Genomic DNA, 11,555 nt, shown 5'->3' on the forward strand with positions numbered 1-11,555 from the left:
GATAAACCCTTGAAATTAAATAAATGTGTAACGTTTATTGCAGCATAATATACAATAATGACTATAGTGTCATATTTGATTTTGTTTCTCAAAATTGATTAATGCCAGTGTTGAAAAAGTGATTAAGCACATTTGTATAGCAGTTTAATGTAAAATTTATATTTTAATTAGAAAACATCGAGTAAGTCAAAACGCTGCCGTAATTGAAAATGTAACGCAAAAATGTTTTACGTTATATTGGAATTACTTTGATTCTGAAATCGTTTCGCGCAAAATTATTTTGTTATTTGAACTTATTTGAAATTCAATGTTAGACAAATGTTCTGTTGCAATACGCTTATTGTTTAACTTTTAACGATGTAACATTTGAAAACTTTAAAATGTCATGACAAGCAGCTTTTAAATATATATGTTACCGAATCATAAGAAAAAAAAAGTGAACGGAGTATTCAATTTTGCCTATATTTTTAGTGGGGCTTCGTGTAAGCATTTCTGGCTAGTTACTACTCATTTATCAGATTTTCGCTCGTCGAATAGCAATACTTTGGATTATTGTGTTTCGGTTTAAAGGGTGAGTAAATCAGTAAAACATCATAGTTCCCAAGGTTGGCTGTACATTAGCGGAAAGGAATGGTTAATATATCTTACAGCGCCAATATTAACAGTTGGTAGTGACTTTACCTGTTGTTACTTAAGTTTAACCTCGTTATATCTCGGTAACATTTGTTTAATTACATTGATGAAGAAATTTTCCATTAAATATAATAGAACTTTTATATATTTGTTAATTTGCATATTTATCAAGATAATATATATATATATATATATATATATATATATATATATATATATATATATATATATATATATAACTAACTAACACAAACTAATTACTCTCTGTAGAGAAATGCATACGATCTTTCAATAGGATCTTAGAAAGATTTAAAAATGCTTTTGTTACCAAATAACAAAGATTAAAGAAACGTTTGTGCGGAAAATGTTATTACGCAATTAGTGGGTTCATGGTTATATGTATACTCTAATTCAATGGGAATAGGAAAGAATGTAAGTAATCAACTTTGTCCTTGAATTGACATGACATTTTATTTCAATAGTGAGGAGAAAATAATTGAGTGAATGGGTAATGAATGCTAAGGAACGACATATTTTATTGGTTTTGCGTAAATTAATGTTATATTTTAAATAAATTTTATATAAATTGCAGGTAAGGCACATATTCAAATTTTTAGGTAGCAGTATTTTTAGTCTTAAGAGGACTACAAGAGCTACGTGCCCTTGAGAATCGCACGCACACACTTACAAAATCGACAAAAACGGCAAGCCCGTGTACTAAGGGTTAAGCGAGGTAACGAGATTACGCCCAAATATTCTAATAGATGGCGCCAAACCGAGCGACGTAAGATCAATCATAAATCTCATAAAAAATAGATAGGACAACAGAATTATTTTTATTTCTTTCGATGTTAGTTAACAAATGATTATAAAATAAAACTGATTCAATTAAACTTACAATATTTTTATTTATATTTTGTATACAATAAAATAGACAGTTAGTTTTAACCTTTTTTTTCTATTATTTATATTATTATACCACAATTAGTTCTTATACTAAATATTGAAACATACCAATTTTTTACATTTTATGAAAGTTTAATGATCTATTTATATAATAAAATCGTAAGTGTTCGAAATCTGTAGTGTAGTGACCGTGGGGTAACATATAGCGTAGTATTTGTTCGTTTTATTAAAATTGGTTCATAAAGAAAAAATATATATTCAATTTAAAAAAAAAAAATCTAAATATTTACTAGAAAAAAATGTTGTCAATTCGATTTGGTTGAATCATTGATGAATGAAAGGTTAATCATAATAGGTTTAATCATAAATCTCATAAAAATAAATAGGATATTAGAATTATTTGTATTGCTTTTGACTGTTATTCGAAAATGATTAAAAAATAAAACTGATTTAATTACTTAAAATATTTTTATTTATATTTAGTACTACAAAAAAAAAAACATTTAGTGTTATTTTTTTTTTTTTATTTTTTTATTTAATTTCACTTGTATGTATTAATGTTATTACATATGTCCTGGAATCTTGGAATAAATATTACACCCACTTTCAGCTGAAAGTTGGCACACATATTTAATCTCGATGACAATGCACGATTCATGAATTGCTGCTATATTCAATCCAATATGGCGGACGTTACAAAAAAATTTAAATTTATGAAATATGTACAAATGACACTTCTATATATTCTAGTTCTCTGGTTCAGAACAATTACATTTTTTTTGTTAAGACTTTACTTTTTTTTATTATTATTAAAATTAGTTCATACATAACTTTAATTCTTATTATAAACAATCGATAAAATTAAACTCTTACGCAATATAAATAGCTTCCGTGTTATTGTTTTCGACTTTATTTATTCTGTAAAAAATAAATATATGTTAGTAATTACATTTTTATTAATTATAAAATTATGTATTTAAAAAATATGTATAATAATATGTCATAGTAGTTATAATGAAAAAAAAATGCTTCGAGTTCATGGGGATCGAATGTAGTCACTTGATCCCAATGAAAGTCAATTGATGTTTTCCTTCCTTTGACCAAATACTCTATCGTAATTATTAAAAATGGCTCGAAAAATCTGATTATATGCGAACTGATTGCACATTTTTCTAATAGATGTTTAAAATATTCATAATTTATAAAAAAAAAAATATGTTTACTAATTAAATACTCTTACCTTTTAATATCGTTCATATGTATGTTCGGCGCTTGATTTATATAAACGTTTTTTAGTTTTCCTCACGCGTTTCACTTTATTTCCCATATTTACACAATTAAAATTTATAACAAATAATATAATAAAAAAACAAATGCCTAATTACTACTACACTATTTTAACTTAATATATTTATTTACAAGAAAGAATCAAATTATTATAAGAAAACATGAAACAATGAATTTACAATTAAAATTACAAAAAAATATCTCGTAACGTAATGAATGATGCGTCGAAAAGATCGACACGTCTATATAGCATCAGGCCTCGGCCGGCATTGTCTGTACACGGCGTTTACGCACACATGCGTACGCATTTTGCTCGAAAATAAGAATATCGGATTTAAAAAAAATCTATTGATTTTATTAAAAAAGTGACACCCAGGTTAAATAGTATATTGCTTGTAAAATAATCTGACAAAAAACCAGAATTATGGAACGTATATAAGTATAGTTATTATTGATTAAAAGATCTTTTTAGAGGTAACTTTGTGATTTTTTTCTATCGTACCAAATTAATTACATCATGTTTTCAAAATAACAAATACTTAGCATGTATCCTGAAGATTATCATATATTTTTTTCATTTGGTTTACTGCATTGGATCATATACTTTTTTGCATTATAAAACTTGCATTTAGCTCATGTAGTCCCCTTAAATAAAAATAAGGTCGTTATTAGTTAGTTTTGATTTGAATCGTTGTAATTCGCAAATAGCCTTATTAACTAATAAAGAGGTAGTTATTTTCAGTGATAAGCCACAAAAACACTCACAATTTCCCTCATTAATAAAAAGAAACATGGTATGTTTCAATAATAAAGTGGCATTTTCAAGACATATGACGTATTGTATAATATTAAGGTTTTGAATAAATAAAATTTTAAATATATTTCAAAGAAAACTCTTACTTTATCATATATCTAAAATGACTATGACCTTAAAATAAATTTCTTAGAATTAAAAAAAAAATGTCATTAAAAATAACATCTTATCTTAATCTTTAAACTGAAAAAGTAATGTTCAATCAGCGTAGTCCGTGTTGAAGGCAAATCAAAAGTCACTAGGCGAAAGCAAAAGGTAGTAAATACTATACGGTTACAATTACAGTTCGCTTAAACAAAGCCAGGTCGTAAGAAAAAAACTTTTGATAATTCCGAATAATATCTTACTCTTGTATTATTTTCAAAACTATAAATTAAGTTTTGCTTTGCATACAACTGATATACTGTATTTTGAGATTTTTTTATTTCTTTAAAATTAATTAATTCTTTTCAATTTTTTGTTTATACCTTACTATATAAAATAATATTTTTATCGAACATTATGTAACTTTCTACATTTTTTCACAAATATTTTATATTCCATACTATATATAACCAATTAAATAAATATATATTAAAAAAAAAAACTGAAATGTAAGCTTAGAACTAAAATAATATATTTTTTATCTGTATAAATTTATTCATTATGCATTCGTTTACCGAACATCCTTAATAAGGCCTCCATTTTAATAGTCCGTTCATCGAAAAATGGCGTTTTGAATGTCGGCAAAACTGATTTCGTTAGTTTGGAAGTAAAATTAAAGTGGTTTTACGTAGTTAAGTGAAATATTGTTGTATTAAAAATGAAGATATATTAATCAAGAACTGTTTGTAGTAAATCATATAGCGGACTTATCAACAAAACACTTGTTATATAATTGAAAAGTACGGTTTGTTTTGGTTCTTTCCTATTCTCATTAGAATAGTGTATACATTTCATATATCATATAAATAACCATGAACCCACATCATATCATACCTTATAGCACAACACAATCGCCTCCTGGCTATTTCTTTGAATATATTATTAAAAAATATCAAACAGGTGAGGGTATTATTATCTTTTCCGAAGAGCTGGTAGTTTATAATTTGACAATCAATATGTAAGCATAATGTTATATTGAACGACCGTACCGATCAATATCCATCGTGTCTTCTCGATCGCACGTGACATGGGCGAAATAATCTGTGCCCTCTTGGCACAAATAAAAACCAGAATGAAAAAAAATGCTATATTGAACTAATTGAAAAAAGATTTTGATTTGAAATTTATATTTCTTTAAATGGTATGTTACTTATTTTACTTATTATACTAATTATTTTAATGTGGAATTTCATATTGATTCATTGAATTCTATTTTTTATAAGAAACAATGTTTTGTATTGATATATTGTTCACTTTGATATTTTGATTCAAAAACGATAAGTGGTCTCCATTCCTTATATCTCCAATGCGTATTGCTATTTGGCGGTTGAACATGTCATGAGTAGGTAGTAGGTACTCCTACAGAGACGAAATTGCATATAGCCCCCTGTAGAGTTAACACACATCAAAATATGGAATAAATACTTTATTTTGCGATATATCTGGGGGATTTACATTGAAAGTTTGAATGTTATTTCGTACTGAATAGAGAAGGCTGCTTTTGAAATTTCAATTTTTTTGTTTACGTCCTCTTTCCAATATCCCCGTCTATTGCTAGGGCTTTACTGGTACTGATTTATATTTATTTATCATGTATGTAAAAGCGTATATACGTTGCAAATAATAAAAAAATGCATTGAAATATGCCTTACAAAGCCTTTTATATCAATATAAAAAATCTTCTCACGCGCTTGAAATGTATTTCTTAGCATAACATACATTTTTAAAAAGCAAGTAGGCCAATCAGAAATATATTTTCATGGATTTTTATTAGCAAATAGTATTTTATCCGATGCACGATATGAATCGATAATAATTAATTTTCTGTATCAGATTTACCGTAGTAGATTTAACTATTCGTATTTGAAATTAAATAAAATGTCTTTGACATCAAACTACGATTTAAATATATAAAACGACGTATCTATAATGTAAAATCAAACAATTTATGGGATATAAAAATATCATAAAAAATTATTACTTTTACTAGGCAAGAAAATAATAATATTAAAGGTAATACTAATTATTATTTAATGCTAGGTAATGTGGCGCTGTGGTGTGTTAAGGATTATACATCAACGCTGGTTCTCTGTCTACATGTGACATTTACTTGCTGTATTACAAGTACTTATTTAACTTAATCAGTCTGTGTGCTGACGTGATACTTGCAAGTAAACTTTTAACCATATCCATCTCACCACAACCATATCAGTGGTCACCACCGACCATAGACAATGGCGCCGTAAGAAATATTAAACATTACTGACATTCAATCACCCTAGAAACAGAAACACAACAATTCTAAGTATTGCTGTTTGGCGGTATTCTGATAAATGGGTGGAACCTACACAAATGGGTCGCATAAAGCCCTACCACAAACTAAGTTTTGGTGATGTTGAAAAATCCTTATAGACGTACTATTTATTAATTCTAATTACTGGATTATAAAATATGGTTTGTTTTATTATAGTGCCCGTGACGCATTCGTTGCATGCGTGGCAATGGCTGGACGAGCTTGTTCAGCCCAAGCCGGAAACCTTCTGCGTCGGATGGCTTGGGTGCTCGCGCAAGACGTAGCCGCTTGCAGCGCTCAGCCCCGCGCGCACTGCGCTGCATCACTGCCACAAATCGTGACTCCGATTCTCACTGCACTATCTGGTGCATTACTTTACCCCCCAAGACTTTAAAACAATAGTTTAATTCATTTAATAGATATAAGTAATAAATGTTGGTTCCTAGGATATGTTCTTATAGCGTGTCTTATAATGCTGATGATGCTGCTGTAGATCTTTGTAATAGTTCAATCAAAATCAAATTTCAACTACGTCATTAATTTACCCCGATGACTGTAAAACAAAAGTAATATCATAATAGAAAAAAGTTTTATGAGTAGCTTCAGATACTGTCACTTTGTCAAGCTTGTGTTTGTGAACTTATAGAATGAGTGAGTATTGAATATCGATGTACATTGCTTGTAACATGCTTAGATTTTGTTCATTTCACTAATCATCTGTATATAAGCCAACTGTATATAAATAAATTAGAAAGTTAAATTATAATTTTTTAAATATAATCAAGAAGGAAATATAAGTTAAATCAACTTCAAAGTAAAAAAATCGAAATTGCTTTTTATATTTTATTCATTAAATTTCAAAGGTGTCTTTCTTTTTTAACTTATCAAAAAATATTATTTAAATAATAAAACAAATTCAAATCATATTTTGTAATTATTTGTTTAATTTTGTTTATATTCTAAATAATAATATTTGAACTTTAGTATAATTATCTAAAACCAAATGAAACATTGCTAGATATAGAATTAAAAATAACTTGTGTAAATAGAATACTGAACCAAACTATCAATTGATCTTATAATAATGAGATTAATAAACGATTTGTATAGTAATGTTATTTTGTTTCTAAATTGGAGATAGCTTATCCAATACTAAATCCCATTAAGTTTACAAACGAACTTTATATTTTGCTATAGTATAAAGTAATTAGCTTTAAACGTCCTGCTGCTGGTCCCTTTGATTAAATGGTTTGGAGCTTATTGCTTACGCTCCCACGCAGTTGCTGGATAAACAAGCGACATTTTCATAATGTACCAAACTAAATAATAATATCGTATAGAATTTATTACGATGGAATATGTCACATAGGCAAATATGTTGCATAATGAGCTCTTGTAAACAAGTTAGGTATTTATAAAAAAAAAAAACTGAAAATACCATAAATATACTGTGATATTCAAATATTATATAAGTGTCACATAGGCAAATATGTTGCATAATGAGCTCTTGTAAACAAGTTAGGTATTTATAAAAAAAAAAAACTGAAAATACCATAAATATACTGTGATATTCAAATATTATATAAGTGAAAAGTAAAATAATGAAATATAAAAAATCCGACGAAATAAAATAATTAGACCTTTCCATTTACAATTATAAAATATGAGCATTTTTCAATTTAAATATTCCAATATATTAAATATCCGAATAAACAATACATTTATAATAAATATATGATATTAATAAAAAAGATTTTAGATAATTCCTCAAAAATTTGGTCGGAAATCTTCGGTGAAGAAAACGGCGACGACCAACTCCTAGGAATTCTCGAATAGTATGTTTTGTTTAAGTTTTATTTTATATTTATTTCACATGATATTCATAAAAAAAATTAAATTGAAGTTAACGGCGATGATTGTATCAAAAATGTGAGCGTTTCATTCACGTATTAATTGACGTGACCGTCCGACACAATTCATTAAAATTGCAACTTAATTGTAGCCGATGAAATGTTATGTAAACGAATTTCGGCTAGTATATGTATTTGTTTTGCTTGCAATATATATATTTGACCAGCAATTAAACGAAGATCTATACAAATCATCCTTAAATTACTATTTTACAATTCAATTTTATATCTTTTATGAGAAACGAAAATAAATAAATTCTTAATTTGAATAATCTCTTAGAAACACTTTTAAATCGTTACACAGTTATAATTAATTAAATATAATACCAATTTGAAAAGTAGAATCTACCGAGGAAAAACCAACTAGAAGTCTATACAGATTTAACAATATGTATTATAATTACCTTATTTACTTATATCCGAGATTTTGATGTTGTCAATTAAGCTTGCTTCGCATGTTTAAATATTATTTTTATGAATTGTATCTAAATTATCTGGTCTGCGTTTTGTACATCTATATTATAGAAAATTAACATAATATTGTTGTGAATATATTGTGACGTAGGTTTCTAGAAGTGACACAAGATAGACCGAACAGAACTAATTTAACAGCGCAGTCGTAATACCGAGAATTTATTTTAGTTATATAATTGTATAGAGTATATCAATTTACACTAATTTTCATGACGTCCCGCGAATTGTATTGATTTTATTGACGTACTTGGCAGGATAACATTTTGAATGTTCATTAATTCAACTACTAAGTATTTACTTCTAGTAATACTAGAGTTCTGCATTGTACATTAATATGAATTAGATACAATATAACAACATACAATACAATTGAACAATTTTTTAAAAAAATTGTTCAATTTCTTTTACTAGATCAAATGACATCGTTCACAATCACATTGGAATCATGCATTGTTGTTTTGAGTATGAGGCTTCAATAAATTTAACTAACTTCAATAAATTGAATGAAATTTTCTTAACGTAGTACTACCTAGTCTATATTATTGTTCAGAGGACAAACCAACTCCCTTTGTTTTCAAATAGCCACAGATAAAATTAATCTTATTTGACATTGACTTGAATCTCTCTTAGTTGGAGTTGCATAATTTAATAAGATTTATTCATCGTTCATCATCATTCAGCCAAACGAATTCAACCGCTAGACATCTTCGAAATTACGTTAAATCCTAATTAATTGTCATTAGCTTTTTTTTTATGGCATTGGTTGGCGATATATTGATTGGTCGAGCATATGGGCCACCTGATGGCAAGTGGTCACCACCGCCCATAGACAGAGGCGCTGTAAGAAATATTAACCATTCCTTACATCACCTATGGCCCACCAACCTTGGGAACTAAGATGTTATGTCCCTTGTGCCTGTGATTACACTGGCTTACTCACCCTTCTAACCGGAACACAACAATACAGTGTACTGTTATTTGGCGGTAGAATATCTGATGAGTGGGTGGTACCTACCCAGACGGGCTTGCACAAAGCCCTACCACCAAGTAAACGTTTCATATGTTTTTATTTTTACCAGTTTTCATCAGTTTTTTTATAACATTTGTAAGTATTTATATTTATGACAGTTTTAAGCTTATAAACTACTGAAAAAAATTATAAGTTAATCATAGGTAAGCATGCAATAGGGATTTAGATAAAAATAACAATTAAATACAAGAATGAGGAGTAATAATATCTTTAGAGGTGATTTGAAGATATTCTACCGTCAAACAGTAATACATATAAGAACGGTTAATATTTATTGCAGCACCAATGTCTATAAGCTGTGGCCACATAGCATCAGATGGGCCATTTACCCATGCTTAAATACGAAATGCTTCATATGTTTACCAATCACCAACATCTTTCCCTTTACGATTAGGATATAATCTAAGTATAGATATAGAAAACATATTTAAAACATATTTGTTTACTAAAAGAAAATATAATACAGAATTATTTCAGTATACGTGTATTTTAAGACACTTATCCGCCTGGACCCGCTAGGATGACGATAGCTTATATCCGGGGTGTCGCTTAGGATACTATTATTTATGAAGTGGAGGGTAAGTAACTAATTAAGTAACTAATTCACGAGGATTCTGATACTTCAGGAAAACTCAAAATGAATATAGCCAACCGGCCAGCCTTTTTGATGTTAAGACATATAAAATAGGCAGTATAAATATTTATTAAAGTGACTTTGGAATACAATAACATTCATTTGTTTTTAAATAATTTTGCTCAAAAATAATTCCATTGAGAATAGTGATTGGGAGTGCTAGCAGCATTTCCCCCATGATTTGACATTTCGCAATTCTGATTTCTTTGGACAAACAATGGAATATCATATTACTAATTTATTTTATTAGACGTGATTTTGGTAACTTATTGCTATAATAATTTCTTTTAGAATATTTTCAAGATAAACAATAAAGTTAGGATAAGATCAGGCTGATACTGAGCTGATAGGTATTATTTGCAATAATAAAATTGGTAACAATAACCAAATTAAAAAAAGCACTGAACTTATCTAACTTTGGATATCACATGACCAATATCCGTATGACTACTCTGTCTTATTAATCCGAATAACTACATTATTTATTATTCTAAACTTAGTTTACTCTCGAACGATGCTAGTACCCAAGTAAAAGCGAACTCTTAGCTTTCCATGTCGAAGTCACCGAGTAGTAAGTAACCGAGGTCACTAGTGCCTGGTAACTAAATTATGCAGCTGACCACAGAGTTGCCATAATTTGCTTTTTTTGTTTGATTTACTGTATTTTATGTTATTTGCATGCATACAGTTTCAAAGTGCATTGTCAGCCTTCCGAAACATTTAACTAAACAACAAAAACATAATATAGATCATATAGCAGTTTGTAGTATTTAAGTTTGGGATTTTTTCCCACTACGCTGCTCCAAAGGGTTGGTAGACATGAGCGTATAAACAAAACTCATATGAAATTTCTAAAAAAATGGTGACATTATCTATGTCGACATGTCACAAAAATATCTTAAACTATGCTTTTGCAGTGACTGTTTTTAAATGTAGTAAATATGCTTACAATCTCAAAGATAAAGATAAGGTTTATATTTGTAGGGTAATGTGATGAGCTGGCGAGGTATAACCAAGAATACTGGAATAATATTATTATAATTTAACATATTAAACGTTTGTCTTTTTAAATATGGCCTTTCATAGCCCTTAAATTAATGCACTATAACTATTACAAAAGTCAGAAAAATATATTGTACATCAGTAAAATAATTAATACTAGATAATTTAATAAAAATAATTAATTTATACTAATATTATAAATACGAGTCTGTCTGAATGTCTGCCTGTTTGTTTCGCTTTCACGGCTACACCTCTGTACTGAATTTGATAAAATTTGCAATGAAGCAAGCTTGAACCCCAAGAAAGGACAAAGGCTTTTTAGGGTTCCGTAGCCAAATGGCAAAAAACGGAACCCTTATAGATTAGTCATGTCTGCCTGTCTGACCGTCCGTTGCCTGTCTGACCGTCCGTGTGTCGCATCCATTTTT

At 28.4% G+C, this 11,555-nt stretch overlaps 1 protein-coding gene across 4 annotated transcripts in view; it reads left to right on the forward strand.

Annotated features, from left to right (window-relative positions):
- Positions 1 to 6,909, forward strand: part of LOC125066799 — a 28,658-nt gene extending 21,749 nt beyond the window's left edge. For 3 of the 4 annotated variants that reach the window (XM_047675076.1, XM_047675075.1, XM_047675077.1), the window contains one exon: positions 6,255 to 6,907. In XM_047675076.1, the coding sequence (XP_047531032.1) occupies positions 6,255 to 6,471 (217 nt within the window). In that variant the 3' untranslated portion in view covers positions 6,472 to 6,907. Of the gene's footprint in view, positions 1 to 6,254 lie in introns of all 4 variants that reach the window. The other variant, XM_047675074.1, reaches the window with a different exon arrangement.
- Positions 6,910 to 11,555: the final 4,646 nt, after the last annotated feature.

Source organism: Vanessa atalanta, chromosome 10, assembly GCF_905147765.1.
Source record: "Vanessa atalanta chromosome 10, ilVanAtal1.2, whole genome shotgun sequence".
In the NCBI taxonomy this organism is placed as follows: Eukaryota; Metazoa; Arthropoda; class Insecta; order Lepidoptera; family Nymphalidae; genus Vanessa; species Vanessa atalanta.